The 21,428-nt window shown below is 40.2% G+C and overlaps 1 protein-coding gene across 1 annotated transcript in view; it reads left to right on the forward strand.

Annotated features, from left to right (window-relative positions):
- The window catches only part of ADAMTS17 (ADAM metallopeptidase with thrombospondin type 1 motif 17), a 611,877-nt gene that overhangs the window by 470,103 nt on the left and 120,346 nt on the right, over positions 1-21,428 (forward strand). Inside the window, exon 18 of the mRNA XM_053717604.1 lies at positions 5,353-5,510. Within this exon, the coding sequence (XP_053573579.1) occupies positions 5,353-5,510 (158 nt within the window). The remainder of the gene's footprint in view (positions 1-5,352; positions 5,511-21,428) is intronic.

The raw sequence follows: 21,428 nt of genomic DNA on the forward strand, positions 1-21,428 counted from the left end.
TTATATTCTTTTGTTGTAATAATACAGGCACATTGTTTCTGCTAATTATTTTAACATTTACATGTAATAAATGTTTATTCCTTTTTTCATTCAACTTGTCAAGTAGCACAGTGATACTGTACATAGGTAATACACTAGGATCTATTACAGTTTTGTACATACTGTTTTTCATGTTATAGATACAGATCCAATGTGATCAATTTTGCAACTATGTATTATGAATATTGATTTAGTATGTTCCACATATATTGTAACATGTATCTTTAATCGAATCAGAGTGTTAATTTTACGCACATGGTCTGATATGTGTATATAATGGAGGCATACCCTGGGGCTGCAAGGTCTATGACTAAGACAATTAGCCAGATCGCGTAAGACCACAGACACCCAGGGTCACCACCATGTGTGCTATTTTATTCTTTCTTTTTTTGAATAAAAGCTATGTTTTAGTTTTTTAAATGGTCTCCTGCCACGTTTTTTTGTCTATGTATAAAATGTTTTTCCCCCCATTACTTGGTGGTCTTGCGAACTCTCACCATCAGATGAAATAAAACAAAATGTATCCTTACCTGAAATTTTGTTTCTTTCATGATGGTAAGAGCCCATAAGACCACCCTTTTTGTTTCACAGTTGGCGACATTACTGTTTTTTTCATTTAATTGGCCCAGCTTTGTCTTTTTTGCTTTTCTGTTTTCCTCCATCTGCTTTGTCATATGTATGATCAAGGCATTCTGGGAGAGTGGGAGGGATTTAAGTTTGTGCCTCCTCCTAGTGGACTGGAGTGTAATTCCCACATGTGATGTATTGTGGACTCTCACTATCATGAAAGAAAGGAATGTATCAGCTTTTTTGTTTTTTAGTAGAGGTGGTGGATAGAAGGTGAGTTATTTTTATTTTCTGTTATGTTTTAGCTGAAGGCGGTACAGATTTGTTTTTCATTAAAATTAATATGGAGGTAATTGGTGCTTGTGTAATTAAACTATAGGGACTGTAATGGGGGCTAATTTGCTATTAAATTCAAGTATTATTGCCAGCAGAACATTTTTAATACTTTGGTCAGGAACATAATTCAGGGAAAGTAAACTGAATGTAAATGTAAGAAAAATTAATAAAACTCATAATAAAACTCCTTGAATAAAAACAGTATTTATCTGTAAGTGCTGTATCACTGGACACTGCATCCCCATACTACATTGTTTGTTTATTTCTCTACGCAGTTTGTATGCTCTATATTTTAAATCAAGGGGCAGTAATGCATAATATAAGCCTCTGGGCTTGTAAGAAAATTGATTTTTGTTTAAAATATAAAGGGACTCTTTACTGCTTTGTTATGAAAGTGCAAAACCAGTGTTTCAGGATCACAGAAACTGTATCATAGGAACATTTCCCAATGTTCTCTGTCAAGTAACCATAGTTCTCCTCTAATAATCATTATTAAGTTCTTATTAAATAGACCTGGATGTCCTTATTGTGCAAAAAGACTGTGTTTATAGTTTGTTAATATGTCAAAGAGTAAAAGAAACACATTCAAAAATAAAAGTGCTAGATGTATGGCTACTAGAGAGTGGATTTATTCAGAGAAATTAATTGAAATTATGTTTTAAGGGGAATTAGGATAATAGCATTTCCAATTAAATGGTAGATGTATTTAAAATCAAGTACGCAAATGGATTCAGGTCTGAAGTAACTTATAAGCATAGACAAAATGGGTGAGCCAGATCATCTAAAGCCAATGTGAAGCAAATCTATTATTACTCCTCTTCTATCTCTCTATTTTTTTAGGCTAAGGGGTCGATTTATCAAGCTCTGTATGGAGCTTGATTCCTTTGTTTCCGTGCGAGCCTTGAGGCTTGTCGGAAACAAAAGTTATGAAGCAGCGCTGCTCCATAACTTCTCCGCCTGCTCTGAGGCCGCGGACAGAAATCATCCCGGTCGAATAAGATCGGTTTGATTGACACCCCCTGCTAGCGGCCGATTGGCCGTGAATCTGCAGGGGCGGAATGGCACCAGCAATTCACAAGAACTGCTGGTGCAATGATAAATGCTGATAGCGTATGCTGTCGGCATTTATCTATGTGCAGCGGACATGATACGCTACATCGTATCATGTCCGCTCGCACTATGATAAATCTACCCCTAAAGCTTAATTTTATTCCTAATATTACCTTGAGCAGGAATTTCCTGCATACATTGTATATGGCCAGAGGGGCATGTTCAGCATCATATTATTAAAGATAACTTTCTGGCATATAGTGAAATAAGGATACTTGTTATCCCCCATACCACACAGGCAAAATAAATATGTACGGGCACAGATACTACTCAGCTCTCTACTTATAGTAGGCAAAGAAAATATAGGCTAGATTGCAAGTTTTACGTTATGGTGCGGTATGGCTATACCGCTGAAAAATTAGCCATTGCGCGTTTAATGGCAGGTAATGCATATTACAAGTTGCGGCGGTATAGCTATACCGCAAGCATTTTAGCCTGTAATGCAACATCCATTCCGCACTCAAAAAAGGCTAAAATGCTTGCGTTACAGCCTATACTGACACGATCCATTCCGCGATCTGAGACCAGTAGTTATGGATTTTGCGAAACAAAAATGAATCACAAAACTTGTAAACTAAAATGTTACAAAGTACACTAACACCCATAAACTACCTATTAACCCCTAAACCGCCACCCTCCCGCATCGCAAATGCTATATTACACCTATTAACCCCTAATCCGCCACCCACATCGCCAACTATAATAAAGCATTAACCCCTAAACCTCCAGCCCCCACATCGCAACTAATAAACTAAACCTATTAACCTCTATACCGCTGGCCCCCCCACCGCAAAAAAATAAATGAAACTATTAACCTAACACCCCCTAACTTTAAATTAAAAGTTACAATATAACTATCTGAAAATAAATATAAACATACCTGTGAAATAAAAAAAATCCTAAAATTGAACTATAAATACACCTAACATAACTATTCTAATAAAATAAACTACCAATTAAAAATCCTAAATTACATGATTAAAAAAAAAAAAACACTACGAAAAAATAAAAAACCTAAATTACAAGTTTAAATAAACCTAATACTACGAAAAAATTAAAAAAATCTAACATTACAAAAAATGCTAAAATTACGAAAAATAAAAAAACACTAAGATTACAAAAAATAAAAAACGAAATTATCCAAAATGATAAAAATTACACCTAATCGAATAGTCCTATAAAAATAAAAAAGCCCCCCCAAAATAAAAACACCCCCTAACCTAACAATAAACTACCAATAGCCCTTAAAAGGGCCTTTTGTAGGGCATTGCCCTAAGTTAAACAGGTCTTTTACCTGAAAAAAATTACAGTCCCCCCTAAAAGTAAAAACCCCCACCCAACCAACCCCCCAAAATAAAAAACCTAAAACCTAAAAAAATCCTAAAATACCCATTGCCCCTAAAGGGGCATTTGTATAGGCATTGCTGTTAAAAGGGCATTCAGCTATTTTACTGCCCATCAAAACCCTAATCTAAAAAAACAAAAAAAAAACAAAAAAAAAAAACTAACACTAACCCCAGAAAATCTATTCAAGGTAACTGAAGTCCGGACATCCACCTTCATCCAGGCGGCGAGAAGTGTTAATCCAGGCGGTGACATCTTAATCCTTGTGGGGGGGGTTACTTTTAGGGGGGACTTTGTAATTTTTTTAGGTTAAAAAGCTGTTTAATTTATGGCAATGCCCTACATAAGGCCCTACAAAAGTGATATTGGTAGTTTATTGTTAGGTTAGGGGGTGTTTTTATTTGGGGGGGGGCTTTTTTTTATTTTATAGGGCTATTAGATTAGGTGTAAATTTTATTATTTTGGATAATTTTGTATTTTTATTTTTTGTAATCTTAGAGTTTTTTTATTTTTCATACTTTTAGTGTTTAATATTTTTTGTAATGTTAGTTTTTTTTTATTTTATTCGTAGTGTTAGGATTATTTAATATTGTAATTTATTTTTTTTGTTTATTTTATTTATTTAAAATAGTAATGTTAGTTTAATTTATAGTTTAAACTTATTTTTTTTTATTTGACAGGTAAGTTTTTATTTATTTAAAGATAGTTATATTTGTTATATTTTTAATTTAAAGTTAGGGGGTGTTAGGTTTAGGGGTTAATAATTTTATTTAGAGTCTGCAATGTCGAGGGGCGGGGGTTTAGGGGTTAATAGCTTTAATTAGTGTCAGCAATGTCTGGGCGGCGGTTTAGGGGTTAATAATTTTATTTAGTGTCAGCGATGTCGGGGAGCGGCGCATTAGGGGTTTATATTAGGATGTTAGGTTTTAACATTACTTTCTTTTCCCCATAGACATCAATGGGGTTGCGTTACGGCCATTTGCCATTTCGCGATAGCAGGTGTTAATTTTTTTTCTAACACTTTCTCTCCATTGATGTCTATGGGGGGACAGCGTGCACAAGCACGTAAACTCAGCCCTTGGCTTTTGTATGCTATGGAGCTTAACGCACCATAACGCACAGCACAAGGAAGTTTTTCTGTAACTCGTAATGGCAGCGCTATAGAAAGATGCCGCTCATTTCTTTGGGTTCTTTACGCACTTGGTTTAGTGCAAAACTGGTAATCTAGGTGTATGTTTGGTAGGAACAAGTGGTGAATGTAAGGAGGTAATCTAACTCTTGCTTGACATCTCAGCTCTAGGATACAAAGCATAAGCTCACAAGCTAAATGTAGTACAAAAGAAGAGCATTGGAAAATAAAAAGTGTACTAAGTGACATAGAAGAGAGAGAGTGGATTAGGGGAAAAAGAGTGTGAACATGAAAACAGTGAAATTCTGACAAGAGAACAAGGGGCCTATTTATCAAGCTACGGATGGAGCTTGAGGGCCTGTGTTTCTGGCGAGCCTGCAGGCTCGCCTGAAACAGCAGTTTTCAAGCAGCGGTCTAAAAACTGCTGCTCCATAACCCTGTCCACCTGCTCTGAGCAAGAGGACAGACATTGCCGCAATTCAACCCAAAACGAGTACGATCAGGTTGATTGACACCCCCCCTGCTGGCGGCCGATTGGCCGCGAGTCTGCAGGGGGCCGCGTTGCACCAGCTGCTCACAAGAGCTGCTGGTGCAATGCTGAATACGGAGAGCGTATTGCTCTCCGCATTTAGCGAGGTTTGGTAGACCTTATCCGCACTGTCAGATCAGGTCCGCCAGACCTTTGATAAATATCCCCCTAATTCTTTATTGTCATGATATGCTATGAAATATATGCAATGTATCCCCTAAATAGGAGACGTCTTACTCTTTCACTCAGTAGAGAAAGATTTCTCAAATATTAATGTTTTTGGAATTAACTCTTTCAGCTCTTAAAGATTCCATCAAGAAATCTATCAACAGTGACTGGAAAATTGAGCTTCCTGGTGACTTTCAGATTGCAGGCACCACAGTTCGCTACGTTCGCAGGGGTCTGTGGGAGAAGATCTCTGCCAAGGGACCTACTAAGACCCCACTACATTTGATGGTAATGTTACATCATTGTACTAAAAATAAATCTGCTCACCCTGTTAGTGAACTCATTTGAAAACACATTAGCACCATTTCAGTTCACTGGTATTTGCCATATGAAAACTTCAGACTGAATATTGATGGGTTTTGTCTTCATTTTCTATGGTTATTCTAATTCATTAGATGTGTCTTTAGTTAAAGGGACATTGTACACTCGATTTTTCTTTGCATAATTGTTTTGTAGATGATCCATTTATATAGCCCATCTGGGGGTGTTTTTGTAAAAATGCATAGTTTTGCTTATTTTTAGATAACATTGTGATGATTTTACGAATCATAACCAAGCCCTAACGTTTTATATGTATACTGAAGTATACAGACTTTAAATTGCTTATGTTTGTATAACATTCCTCAAAACTTGTTAAGTAAGTACTTTCTTCTTTAAGAGTTGGTCATACTTTATCAATTTAGTATGTAGGCTACTCTTATTTTTTGTTTTCTTTTAGCCCTGATTAATTACAGTGCATTTATAGCGTTGAGCCCTGTGCAATACTCCTGCAATTATAAGAACCTGCATACTGTATGTATTAGACAAATCTATGATGGCAATTTTGCACAAACATCCCTACATGCTTTCCCAGTTTCTGAATGTGATTATATTGATACTAATGTCCTTCTTGTTCCCGAACTATACTTTAGATGCAGTAATGAGATTTTAGATTAAGATTTGGAAATTCACCAGGCATTTGCATCATAAGGTTGGTTTAAGAATAAGCCTAATAATTCTGATGCATTTCTTATTTCAGGTGCTACTAACTAGGGACATTTTTGTAAAAAAAAAAAAGCCTTTTTTCTTTTCTTTTTTTTTGCAACAGTTTACTGTGCTTTATCATATTCTGGTTATGTTTTCAGTTGTTAAACACTGAAAGTTGATCCACCTTTCTAACATGCAAGAAGTCCAGAGTGTCACTGTATTTTTTTTTCAAGTAATATCTTTTTGGGGAAAAAAGTGATTACTGAACTGCTGAAGCTAAACTCCTGGATTATGGTGGCTATAAATCGGGCAAGATATACTCTGTGGTTATGACACTTAGGAGTAGATGCTAGTTCTAATGTAAATACCCAAGACACAGAATTTCTTTAGAGACCATCATAGAGTCATGTGATGATCATCAAACCACTCATCCAGACCAAATGTCATCAGACATCATCAGGCCTGTAAATTCATCAGCTAAGGTAACAAATTATGGGTGATGACTTTAGAATGATTAGCAGATCACCTTACTGCTTACTTCACAAGCATGAACAGTCAGTAAATAGTAGAAACGTTTGAAATATTGCATTAAAAACAAAAACTGCTATACCAGTCTTATTGCAAAGAGCTTTTATCAATGTTTCTTTTCTTTATTACGTTGATAAGTATACAAGAAATGACTTCAGTCAAAGGGCCTCTGTGTTTAAATCTGGACCAGACGCATATGACTCGATTTTGAGGTATTTTTCTTTAGCTACACTAGTTTTGTAGAAATTATTACACCCCCCCCCCCATTTTCAGTATGAAATTCCTATCTATTATTTTATGTATCCATATAGGGTATTAAAAGAAAGGCCTGTTTGTCTGTTAAATATGTATGGGTGCACTTAACAGGAGAGAACGGATAATTATAGCCAAACCAATACTGAGCAAAAATGCCAAAATGGCCTGTGTCATTTAAGAATGGAAACTGGGGTAAACCTCTGTCCCTAAGGGGTTAAAATGTTGTTTTAATTGCTGGTATACAGTATGGATTCAGGTGTGCCAAAGACGTTTTAAACGTTTTACTTTTACCTGATGTATTCATTGATAGCCTATGTTTCACCAATTTATCTTGACAGCAAATTTAGCTCTCTATAGATTTTTATAGATTGTTTTCAAGGATAATATTTTTTTGTTTGCTTAGTTAAAATATTTAAAGTGTTTGTATTTGTGTGTGTGCACTATTGATTGATATAGATATCTTAAATACATTTATGATAAATGGATTTCATACCTGTAATATGTCACATGCAGTCTATTTTTTTAAATGTCCATACTGAAACATGTAACTACACATTCTATAAGGGAGCAAATAAAGTACCATAAGTCCAGTATTAGGTGTTATTCTTACAGCGCCAGTTTCTTAAAGTCAAGTGATCAAATTAAACAGCCTAGCCTGGGAGGTAATAGCGAGTTTATGTTTCGAAGAAAAGTATTATGCTCAAGTCATAAAGGAACCGTTAGATGTGGAGCCTGTCTATATGGTTGGCAGGTGATCCAGAACACATTATTTTGTCTCCTTGCTGTACTCCTGATGTGTTGTATGGACTGTCTTTAGTCACTTGAAATGGAACAGCCAATACGTATGTTTGCCGTTACGCTGCTGTACTATTAATTCAGCTGTTTGGCTTTTTGCTGGACATTTAACTATTTGCTCCATGCTTGCTTTGATCTGCACGGATGTGTGTGCTTTCTGCTGCTTACTAACAAGTGACATTAATAACGGAACTGCTAAGCATGGAAAATTAATACTTTGCCATTTGCCTCATTTAACAGCTATATCATTGCCATCCTTGTGATAATCACACATGCATAGATCCCCATGTTCTCCTGGCCAGACAAGACCTATTATATATACAATGCCTTGCAAAAGTATTCACCCCCTTTGGCATTTTTCGTGTTATGTTGCCTCACAACCTGGAATTAACATGGATTGTTTGAGGATTTGCATAATTTAATTTACAGAACATGCCCACAACTTTGAAGATGTTTTTTTTTTTCTTATTGTGAAGCAAACAACAAATAGAACAAAATAACAGAAAAAGTAAATGTGCGGAACTATTCACCCCCCTAAAGTCAATACTTTGTAGAGCCACCTTTTGCGGCAATCACACCTCCAAGTCGCTTTGGATAAGTCTCTATGAGCTTGCCACATCTTACCACTGGGATGTTTGCCCATTCCTTCTTGCAAAACTGCTCCAGCTCCTTCAAATTGGATGGTTTGCACTTGTGAACAGCAATCTTTAAGTCTGACCACAGATTTTCTATTGGATTGAGGTCTGGGCTTTGACTAGGCCATTCCAACACATTTGCATGTTTCCCCTTAAACCACTCAAGTGTTGCATTAGCAGTGTGTTTGGGGTCATTGTCCTGCTGGAAGGTGAACCTCCATCCTAGCAACAAATCACGCACAGAGTGGTACAGGTTTTGCTCAAGAATATCCCTGTATTTAGCACCATCCATCTTTTCCTCAACTCTGACCAGTTTCCTAGTCCCGGCTGCGGTGTTCTTTGGGTCATCAGACCAGAGCACCTTCTTCCATACATTTTGGGAGTCTCCCACATGCCTTTTCCCAAATTCAAAACATGCCATTTTGTTTTTTTCTCAAAGTAATGGCTTTCTTCTGGCCACTCTGGCCACCCAACTCTATGGAGCGTACGGCTTATTGTCGTCCTATATACAGATACTCCAGTCTCTGCTGTGAAACTCTGCAGCTCCTCCAGGGTTACCCTAGGTCTCTGTGTTGCCTCTCTGATTAATGCCCTCCTTGCCCGGTCCGTGAGTTTTGGTGGGCAGCCGTCTCTTGGCAGGTTTGCTGTTATGCCATGTTCTTTCCATTTGGTTATGATAGATTTGATGGTGATCCTGGGGATCATCAAAGATTTGGATATTTTTTTATAACCTAACCCTGACTTGTACTTCTCAACAACATTGTCCCTTACTTGTTTGGAGAGTTCCTTGGTCTTCATGGCAGTGTTTGGTTAGTGGTGCCTCTAGGTGTGTATATGTAATGACAGATCATGTGACACTTAGATTGCACACAGGTGGACACAGGTGCATTGCACACAGGTGGACATCATTTCACTAATTATGTGACTTCTGAAGGTAATTGGTTGCATCAGAGCTTTTTATGGGCTTCATAACAAAGGGGGTGAATACATACGCACATGCCAATTTTCTGTTTTCTATTTCTAAAAAATAGTTTTATGTTTATATTTTTCTCATTTCACTTCACCAACTTAGACTATTGTGTTCTGATCCATCACATAAAATTCATATTAATAAAACATTGAACTTAAGGCTGTAATGTAACAAAATAGGTAAAAAGTCAAGGGGGGGGGGGGGATACTTTTGCAAGGCATTGTATAGGGTTTGGTTCAGCAGGGTGTTGCATGTTAAGCGATCACTTTATAAGTGATAAGATGTGTGTATACCTGCTATGATGACAGGATATTCCTCAACCAATACAACATAATAATATAATAAATTCAATTATATATTTGAAAAGAGGGCTGAATTCCCTTTCTTTTACACTAAGACTTTCATATCTTTAGTGTCTACCTTTGCTAATTTAAAAGAAATATAAACAACAAGATCACGTCGTATTTGTTAGATTTAAAGTGGATAATTAAAAAAAAAATCAAATTAAGAAGATTAAATAAAAGAAAGTAAAGAAACCTGAAACAACATTTATCTTAAATGGACATTCCATCCAAAATTGCTATGTGTACGAGTGAATTTCAGTTTTTAACATACACATTTTTGCAATATTCATGTATAAGCCAATTTGCTTCTAGTAAAAGCTATAGCGTTTCAAAAGTATATTTAAGTATGCTCCTTGCAACATAATTTCAAACACAGCACTTGCTCAGTGAACCTAAGGTGCTTGTATCATCTGGTAATGACTCAATTTGCATCATTGCTGACCTGATACAAGCCCTACTGGCTCTGTGCAGCCTCAGTATTTAATTAAAATGCTGGTGCACTGAGAATAACAGCTATGTTTCACATGCACGTGCACAGAAAAATGCTAACACTAAAACAGTGATAACTTTTACTAGAAGCATTTTTGCTAATATATGTAGTAAACTTGTATCTCACAAAAGTGAGTACATGCCTCACATGTTTGTAAATATTTTATTATATCTTTTCATGTGACAACACTGAAGAAATGACACTTTGCTACAATGTAAAGTAGTGAGTGTTAAGCCTGTATAACAGTGTAAATTTGCTGTCCCCTCAAAATAACTCAACACACAGCCATTAATGTCTAAACCGTTGGCAACAAAAGTGAGTACATCCCTAAGTGGGAATGTCCAAATTGGGCCCAAAGTGTTAATATTTTGTGCGGCCACCATTATTTTCCAGCACTGCCTTAACCCTCTTGTGCATGGAGTTCACCAGAGGTTCACAGGTTGCCACTGTAGTCCTCTTCCACTCCTCCATGATGACATCACGGAGCTGGTGGATGTTAAAAACCTTGCGCTCCCCCACCTTCTGTTTGAGGATGCCCCACAGATGCTCAATAGGCTTTAGGTCTGGAGACATGCTTGGCCAGTCTGTCACCTTTACCCTCAGCTTCTTTAGCAAGGCATTGGTCGTCTTGGAGGTGTGTTTGGGGTCGTTACCATGTTGGAACCCTGCCTTGCGGCCCAGTCTCTAAAGGGAGGGGATCATGCTCTGCTTCAGTATGTCACAGTACATGTTGGCATTCATGGTTCCCTCAATGAACTGCAGCTCCCCAGTGCTGGCAGCATTCATGCAGACCCAGACCATGATACTCCCACCACCATGCTTGACTGTAGGCAAGACACACTTTGTACTCCTCACCTGGTTGCCACCACACATGCTTGACACCATCTGAACCAAATAATTTATCTTGGTCTCATCGGACCACAGGACATGGTTCCAGTAATCCATGTCCTTAGTCTGCTTGTTTTCGGGCTTTCTTGTGCATCATCTTTAGAAGAGGCTTCCTTCTGGGACGACAGCCATGCAGACCAATTTGATGCAGTGTGCGGCGTGTGGTATGAGCACTGACAGGCTGACCCACCACCCCTTCAACCTCTGCAGCAATGCTGGCATAAAATAATATCCCTTGTTCCTACAAGGAACTGGAACAATCACTCTCATAGCTTCCAGATCTGAGACAGACTAGAAGAAAGCTTGAGCTTTTACAGGATTCCTTGGAACATTGGCGGAAAAAAAAACACTTCCTCTGTTAGGCCTTGTTCTGAATCATATTTTATAGCCCTGAGAAACTATATTCCCAGGGGTCTGGAACAGACGGAAACCAAGCCCCCTAAAAGAGGCTTACTCTGCCCCCTACCAGAACCTCTATTGGGGCTGCACCTTCATGCAGTTTTCGTAATAGGGATAGATTTCTTACCCAGTTAGCAGTAGATCTCCAGATTGAACCAGAAGGTGCCTTGCTTTTGAGCAGAGGAGTCAACCTTTTTCTCCCTATTCTGACAAAAGGAATGAAAACAATTAGAATCTTTAGATTTCCTTCTAGACTTTCTGTCCTGAAGAAGAAAAGCCCCTTTACCTCCAGTAACAGTAGAAATTATAGAATCTAAATCAGAACTAAACAATTTATTTCATTAAAAGTAAGGAAAGAGATAATAATCTGGATTTTGACACCTTATCAACAGAATAGGATTTAAGTTGCAAGGCTCGCCTGGTAAGGACTGCCAAAGACATGCTTTTGACATTAATATTCATAATATCAAATACAGCATCACAAATAAAAGAATTGGTACTCTTGAGTAAACCCAAAAGGTTTGCACTAGCAGAGTCATCAGAATACTGTTCTGAAAGACTAGACAACAATTAAGTAGAAACAGCAGCCACAGCAGCAATATAAATAACTGGCCCAAGCAAAAAAGCCTGCATGTAAAAAGGCCCTTCTAATTTTCTATCTAAACGGTCTTTAAAAGAAGTACTTCCTTCCAAAGTTATGTAGTATGTTTTGCAAGAGTAACTTTTTTTTATAATAAACACATCTAATAATGGTAGAAAGGTGTTCAGGCAAAAGCAATGCAATAAACACTATAACCCCCTTAAAAAGCTCTCGAGGAATGGAAATCACCCCGTTCTAAGTAGCTTTTTAAATAAACTCACAGGTACAATGTACGCTAAGCCAAACTGCAAAACAAAGCAGGAGACATAAAAATAACATCCGAATGCAAACAGAAAGAGAAGCAGTCTGCCAGGAACGAACAACAGCTCAGTGGCTTGTTCTATGGATTGGTTACCACCTGGGAGTAGCTTCTTTTAGCCCAGATGTACTTTTCACAGAAAAAAACTTTCCGGCAGTCTGATCCTGCCTAACAAGGTCAGTCCAGCCCGAATTACCAGGGATTTCTCCTCTGAAGATTAGAAATGGCAAGCCCAGACGATCATGTAACATCCGAAGGTAGATAACGCACATCAGAAAAAAACGCGCACAAAAAAAAAAAACAGCTAAAAGGATTTTAGGATGCCAAAAACCCAATTAGTGCGTAGCCAAGGATGAACCTGCACTAACCTGGCGTGCATAAACCAGTTACCAGCCAACGTGCAAAAGAACTATAGAAAGACTAAGGGGACATGTGCTAACCCAACAAGCGTTATTAACTCGACGTGGACAACCACGAAATTCAAACTAAACGAGGAAAAAAAAGCAGACTCACGCAAAATAGCAAGGGAATAGTGTAATGTATTCTGCCCCAGGGCCGTATATATTAGCAAATAAATATACAAACTTAAAAATTGCCCATAACATAGTTATAGAGTGTCTAAAATGTTTAATAAATTATACTTACCAATAGACACTTGTCTACCAGCAAATAAGCAGCAGACAGCCAAACCAGTACTAAAACATATCAGCAGAGGTTTAAGAATAGGAGTATATTGTAGATCCATAAAGGGAGGCAAAAGACAAGTCCCTGTGACCAATTATGTACTCTGAGGGGAAACCGGGCCTTAATATAGACTGAAAACCCCTTTCTCTGAAGAATCAAATGCACATCTTTATTCTTCAACTACCTCCAGCGGAGGTAAAGTGAAGACTAAAGTGTGTGTGAGGTAGGTGGGGTTTTATAGGGCTCTTGGGGTTTAGGAATCTTTGTCTCCTCCTAGTGGTAAAGAATAGTAATTCCCAGGAGTAATGGATTGTGGAATCTCACCATCTGTAGGAAAGAAAAAATTTAGCGTGCCACTTTTAATCTGTTTAGCAGTTTTGAATTGGATTGTCACCTGTGTGGGAATGACCTGGGCAGTTCTGGTTTCCACTTGTGTGTAAGGGTTTGAAGCTGAGTAAGGCCCGGACATCCAAATGTCTGGGTTTGGTGGGAAACAGCTACAGCCAAAAAGGTGACATTATCCAATTGCAGCATATTGCACAGGCCTACAGTGATTTATTTATTGCATGTGTGTGTGTGGCAGTATGTCTGTGTGTGTGTGTAAGTGTCTATGTGAGAGAGTGTGTGTGTGTCTTTGTGTTTGTCAGTGTATTTTTTGTGTGTGTGTGAGCCTGTGTGTGAAAGAATGAGTGTATTTAGAATGAGTGTATTTGTGTGTGTGAGTGTGTGTGAGAGCATTGGTCTGTGTGTGTGTGTGTGAGAAAGAGAATGTGTGTGAGAGAGAATGTGTTTGTGAGAGTGTATGTGTGTGATAGAGAGAATGTGTGTGTGTGAGAGAGAATGTGTGTGTGTGTATGTGTGAGAGAGAGCGTTAGTCTGTGTTTGTGTGTGTGAGAACGAGAGAAAGTATGTGTGAGTGTGTTAGAGGGTGTGTTAGTATGAATGTCTGTGTGTGTGAGAGAGTGTGTGTATGAGATAGTGTGTGAGAGTGTGAATATCTATGTTCAAGTTTGTGTTTATGCGCTATTCCAGTGGCGTCACTAGGTTTGGTGTCACCCGTTGCGGTAAGTTAGGGTGTCACCCACCCCCCAGAAAGCAGACACAAACAAACACAGATACACACACATACAAACACTCAGACACACACACACACTTAAAAACACACTCAGATGCACACACAAACACTCGGAAACACACTTAGACACACACACAAAAACACTCACACACACACAAAAACTCAGGCACACACACAAACACTTAGACATACACAAAAAACACTCAGACACACACACACAAACACTCAGACACACACACATACAAAATATGTAAACTGCATTAATTATAAAGCTCATGCATAGAGCTGCTCCCTGGCTCAGCAGAGCATCAAATGAAAGATAAACAGTGCACTCTAAAAATAAATCACTAAAGAAAAGGTTTAGGTGCGCAAACTCTGAAAATTCTGCTCTCTGACTCTGTTCCAAGTCTGTCAGTGCACAGCCCCAGGCCGCGTGCCTACCGCTTTTTATGGCCAATCACCTCTGTACTCTGCCCACCCCCAGACCCCCGCCCGCCCTCCCCTCCTACCTCTTCAGTGTGCACTTAGTGTACCGTAACCGTACTGGTCTGGTGGGCATCATACGTGGCTCCTTCACTTTAGAGACAGTGTCAGAAAGTTATGCGGTCAGGTGCCAGGCATCCCCAACATGATTTCCCGGTTCCCATTTAGAGAGACAGCCCAGCATTGAGTGACTCCACTGCTCCACACGTCACTGAGCAGTGAGCACAGATAGGTAGGCAGGTTTAGGCTAGCAGCGCAACTTCACAAGCCTAACGGCAAGCCCACAACATTCATAGTGAAATTGGGCAGGGGAGGAGCAAAGTACAAACAAGCAAAAGCAGACGGGAAAACTATTTGTGGAAATTGCAGCGCTGGCTCAAGGGGCAAAAAAATTAAGTGTGTCTACATTTTCCCTAGTCCCACTAATGTTCACAAATGTTGGCCCCTCTAATAAAAAAATATATGCATTTCTACATTGTATTTCTTTGAATTTCAATAAAATTAGGCACCCCCCCTAGTGACGCCACTGCACTATTCTACATAGTACTCTGCACGACGCAAGAGTGTTCGGGTTTGGCCTGAATTAAAGATGGCAACCCTATTTGGACATCATTTCACAAACCCAAGGAAGATCATGTATAAAATACATGAAAAGCCTAAAAAATGAGACATCTTGAATCACCCAGAATTCATTGCTACAGATATTACACTGATTTCTCTGTGGGGGGGGGGGGGGAAGTCTCCAGGATTACTTTATAAATGCAATGAATTGATATGCTCATCACAAATAAATATATATATATATATATATATATATATATATATATATATATACACACACACACACAGAGTCCCAATATGAATCTGCCCTCCTTGGGTCAACTGTACCTAGTTGTTCAGCTTGTATACAATAGACATCCAAAAAAACAGCAACAGACCAGGATTTTCACCAAGACTTGTAGTCAAAACGTGCTTAAATAGTGTACAGAGAGGGGGAGAGAAACAGCAAAAGAGAGAGGGGGAGAGAGACAGCAAAAGAGAGAGGGGGAGAGAGACAGCAAAAGAGAGAGGGGGGAGAGAGACAACAAAAGAGAGAGGGGGGAGAGAGACAACAAAAGAGAGAGGGGGGAGAGAGACAACAAAAGAGAGAGGGGGGAGAGAGACAACAAAAGAGAGAGGGGGGAGAGAGACAACAAAAGAGAGGGGGGAGAGAGACAGCAAAACAGAGGGGGGAGAGAGCACAAAAGAGAGGGGGGAGAGAGACAGCAAAAGAGAGGGGGGAGAGAGACAGCAAAAGAGAGATGGGGAGAGAGACAGCAAAAGAGAGATGGGGAGAGAGACAGCAAAAGATATATATATATATATATATATATATATATCCTATATAATAAAAGGCCCAGTGTGTTTGTCCGAAGCTGTCATGTGCAGTAGAGACTGCGCGCTAGGACAAACACACTTGGCCTTCCAATCGACCTGGTGTGTCGAGTGGTGGAGTGGGCGTGGCTGGACGGGTGCCAAGTGGGAGTGGTCGGCGTGACGTGGTGGGGCGTGGGCGGGGCCGGGCGTGCCACGGGCAGGGCCGGGTGTGCCAGATGCCGGCCCGAGACAGAGAGCTCTAAAAGATTGGGATAGAGAGAGCAGAAGAGGGGGGATAGAGAGAGGGGGATAGAAACAGCAAAAGAGAGAGGGGGGATAGAGAGGGGGGGATAGAGAGAGGGGGAGAGAAACAGCAAAATAGAGAGGGGGAGAGAGACAGCAAAAGAGAGAGGAGGGAGAGAGACAGCAAAAGAGAGAGGGGGGAGAGAGACAGCAAAAGAGAGAGGGGGAGAGAGACAACAAAAGAGAGAGGGGGAGAGAGACTTCAAAAGAGAGAGGGGGGAGAGTGCGCAAAAGAGAGGGGGGAGAGTGCGCAAAAGAGAGGGGGGAGAGAGCGCAAAAGAGAGGGGGAGAGAGTGCAAAAGAGAGGGGGAGAGAGCGAGCAAAAGAGAGGAGGGAGAGAGACAGCAAAAGAGAGATGGGGAGAGAGACGGCAAAAGAGAGATGGGGAGAGAGACAGCAAAAGAGAGGGGGGAGAGTGCGCAAAAGAGAGGGGGAGAGTGTGCAAAAGAGAGGGGGAGAGTGCGCAAAAGAGAGGGGGGAGAGAGAGAGAGCAAAAGAGAGGGGGGAGAGAGACAGCAAAAGAGAGATGGGGAGAGAGACAACAAAAGAGAGATGGGGAGAGAGACAGCAAAAGAGAGGGGGGAGAGTGCGCAAAAGAGAGGGGGGAGAGAGCGCAAAAGAGAGGGGAGAGAGAGCGCAAAAGAGAGATGGGAGAGAGAGAGCAAAAGAGAGAGGGGAAGAGAGACAGCAAAAAAGAGGGGGGAGAGTACGCAAAAGAGAGGTGGGAGAGAGCGCAAAAGAGAGGGGGAGAGAGAGAGCAAAAGAGAGATGGGGAGAGAGACAGCAAAAGAGAGATGGGGAGAGAGACAACAAAAGAGAGATGGGGAGAGAGACAGCAAACGAGAGATGGGGAGAGTGACAGCAAAAGAGGGGGGAGAGTGTGCAAAAGAGGGGGGGGAGTGCGCAAAATAGAGGGGGAGAGAGTGCAAAAGAGAGGGGGAGAGTGCGCAAAAGAGAGGGGGAGAATGCGCAAAAGAGAGGTGGAAAGTGCGCAAAAGAGAGGGGGAAGAGTGCGCAAAAGAGAGGGGGGAAGAGTGCGCAAAAGAGAGGGGTAGAGTGCGCAAAAGAGATTGGGGAGAGAGACAGCAAAAGAGAGGGGGAGAGTGCACAAAAGAGAGGGGGGAGAGAATGCAAAAGAGAGGGGGAGAGAGAGAGCAAAAGAGAGGGGGCAGAGAGACAGCAAAAGAGAGATGTGGAGAGAGACAACAAAAGAGAGATGGGGAGAGAGACAGCAAAAGAGGGGGGGAGAGTGCACAAAAGAGGGGGGGGAGAGTGCGCAAAAGAAAGGGGGGAGAGAGCGCAAAAGAGAGGGGGAGAGAGAGAACAAAAGAGGGGAGAGAGAGAGCAAAAGAGGGGGGAGAGAGAGACAGCAAAAGAAAGATGGGGAGAGAGACAGCAAAAGAGAGATGGGGAGAGAGACAGCAAAAGAGAGATGGGGAGACAGCAAAAGAGAGATGGGGAGACAGCAAAAGAGAGATGGGGAGAGTACGCAAAAGAGAGGGGGGAGAGAGCACAAAAGAGAGGGGGCAGAGAGACAGCAAAAGAGAGATGGGGAGAGAGACAGCAAAAGAGAGGGGGAGAGGGCACAAAAGAGAGGGGGGAGAGTGCGCAAAAGAAAGGGGGGAGAGAGCACAAAAGAGAGGGGGAGAGAGAGAACAAAAGAGGGGAGAGAGAGAGCAAAAGAGGGGGGAGAGAGAGACAGCAAAAGAAAGATGGGGAGAGAGACAGCAAAAGAGAGATGGGGAGAGAGACAGCAAAAGAGAGATGGGGAGAGAGACAGCAAAAGAGAGATGGGGAGAGAGACAGCAAAAGAGAGATGGGGAGAGAGACAGCAAAAGAGAGATGGGGAGAGTACGCAAAAGAGAGGGGGGAGAGAGCGCAAAAGAGAGGGGGGAGAGAGCGCAAAAGAGAGGGGGAGAGAGCGCAAAAGAGGGGGGAGAGAGCGCAAAAGAGAGGGGGGGAGAGCGCAAAAGAGAGGGGGGAGAGCGCAAAAGAGAGGGAGGAGAGAGAGCAAAAGAGAGGGGGAGAGAGCGCAAAAGAGAGGGGGGAGAGAGCACAAAAGAGAGGGAGAGAGAGCGCAAAAGAGAGGGAGAGAGCAAGCAAAGAAAAGGAGAGAGAGACACCAAACGAGAGGAGAGAGAGCAAACGAGAGGAGAGAGAGCAAACGAGAGGGGGGAAGAGAGAGAACAAAAGAGAGGGAGAGAGACAGCAAAAGAGGGGGAGAGGGAGAGAGACAGCATAAGAGGGGGAGAGAGAGCAAGAGGTGGGACCGCTGTACTGCAAAAAATGGCCCATGTACACGGGCTTTAGGACTAGTATACATATATATGCAATTATCTCTCTTCTGTGAAACCATAGGGCTGTGAGCTATAGCTTGGTGAAGTACCAAAGGGAACAATATGTAGCAACATTCTGTTTAGCATCCTTTACATAGAAGTCTGAATTATGCATTTGATATACTAGCAGAATCTACTACCTGGACCAATATATGTATATATTATGTTTATATGTAAAATGGTAATTTGAGATGGGTTTATATTATCACTGTGTTACACTTCTATAGATTACCATGTCATTCTGGTTCCTTTTGAGAGCATATAAGAGGGATTATATTTAATCACTTACCTTAGGATATTGTTACATATATTTTTTGTTGCACATTGAGTGTTTAAGATATGATACACGGCACTGACCTGATTTTAGAGGAAGTTCCGACTTGTACAAAACCGGATGTGATGTAAGAGGACAACATCCGGTAGTCACGAAACCGGAAGTGATGTAAATTAACGACTTCCGGGTCTACGAATATGCTGTTGACAATAGCGGCATTTGGGATTAATTATGCACATTGTAGGAATGTTTATCCATAATAGTACTGGATGTAATATTGTTTATGCTGTGTAAGAATGCCACACTTAAAATACAATGCTAGCACGTTATAAACCGGAAGTGAATTGTGATAACTTCCAGGTCACTTGGCTGTATATACCATTGAATACAGGATATGATGTATATTTTTGGCGTTTTTTTCGTAGGAAGTAGGAGGTTCTGTAGATTTTTGTACAGTATTTTAGCAAGGTTTTGGTGTGTAGTGATTGTACTAAAGAAGGGGAAACATATCCCTGAAACATCAATAAATTTGACAAGTCTTGGTAAAAATCTTGGTCTGTTGCTGTTTTTTTGTATGTGTTATATATATATATATATATATATATATATATATATACACAGATACCCCTCAAAGGAAAGCACTCTCCGGTAATTTTAAACAGCAGATTTTACTGTGCAAAAGACAGATACATATTAACGTTTTCGGGCCATTGCCCCTCCTCAGACATGTATATTACAGTAACTTACCACCTTTATATGTGCTCACCGTACCATATCCCAAGTGATCCGCTCTGCCTCATCCGGAAGCTCCGTAGAACTCAATCGGCACATCTGTGCATGCGCCGGCTGGACTACGGAGCGCCATCTGGGCCAACGAAAAAAGCAAAGTATAAAAACATAAGAAAAGCAACCGTTATGCACAAACATACATTCCAATATGCCCAATAGTCAAACAGTCAACAGATAATATGATAGACACATAACCCTATATACCACTAGTAATATGGTACATCCTAATGTCTCAGCTGTGCATCAAAGGAATATATAGCATTTCTAAAATATACATCCTACTGGATTATAAGCCCAAAAATATAAATATTACCTGGGAGTAAACATAAATGGTACTTGCCCCTTGTATGAGTAAGATAACTATTAGATGACAATAAGAAGTCTAAATAATATCTATCACCCAAATATCCCTCAAAAATAAACATAAGAAGGTGGGGTTATAGATAGGACACACTAAATTGTAAGAACTCATCGACTATTACAGGATGTTTATATTACATTTATATTTAAATTTCAGGAAAATCCACTAGATAATGACAGGAAAAAAATACCACAAAATAACTTCAACAACTAATTTGTTATAGTGAGAGTAATGGGCACACTAACTGACCAAACAACATGACTACCTAAAAATAAATATAATAATTTCTAGAAAAATAAACTCACAAAAAAATGTAGATCAAAATTGGTATTTAAGATCTTCCACCGGTCCTCTCCATATCAGTACAAGGTCATCAATATATCTTTTAAATAATATTACCCTGGGATCCTTAAATATCATCGTATCCTCTTCCTCAAAACATGCCATATGATGGCATATGATGGGGCCACATTTGACCCCATTGGCGTTCCTGCAACCTGTAGATATAGTGATGACCTTGTACTGATATGGAGAGGACCGGTGGAAGATCTTGAGGATTGGTTTTTGTTATTGAATACACAAAACCATAATTTGAAATTCAAAATGAACTGCGATAAAACAACAATCGATTTTCTGGATCTAAGGATCATAAAAGTTGATAAACGGCTGATTACCACATTGTATCACAAACCAACAGATCATAATTCCCTATTGGAAGCTACAAGTTGCCATCACCCAAGTTTGAAAAAGTCTTTGCCTAAATCTCAGTTCAAGAGAGTTGTGAGAAATAATACAGATTCAAGTAAAAAGGAACAACAATTGGAAGAAATGCACTTGAAATTTCAGGAAAGAGGATACGATCGCAAACACTTACAGGAATCATTTGAGGAATCGCTATCTATGACCCAGGAACAGGCGTTGATAAAAAAGACAAGGGAATCTACAAACAAGAGATTGATATTCTCAACTGAGTTTACCCCTGATAGAATGGATCTACCTAATATTCTAAATAAGAACTGGGACATTGTAAAGTTTGATGAGAATTTACCGTTTGGTAATTTTGATGGTCCCATGGTAGGGTATATGAAGGAAGATCTCTCCGGGATCAGTTGCTACGTACTGAATATAGACCGAGTTACACTAATAGAACCTGGTTGGGTTCTGAGAAGAATGGATGCTACAGGTGCAGTGGGTGTGTGTCCTGCAATGGTTTATCACAAAGTAAATACTTTGTACATCCTTGGAGTAATAAACGATACACCATAAATTATAGGGTCACATGCACCACTACACATATATATTTTTTTCCTGTCATT

The sequence above is a fragment of the Bombina bombina genome, chromosome 6, assembly GCF_027579735.1.
Source record: "Bombina bombina isolate aBomBom1 chromosome 6, aBomBom1.pri, whole genome shotgun sequence".
NCBI lineage: Eukaryota > Metazoa > Chordata > Amphibia > Anura > Bombinatoridae > Bombina > Bombina bombina.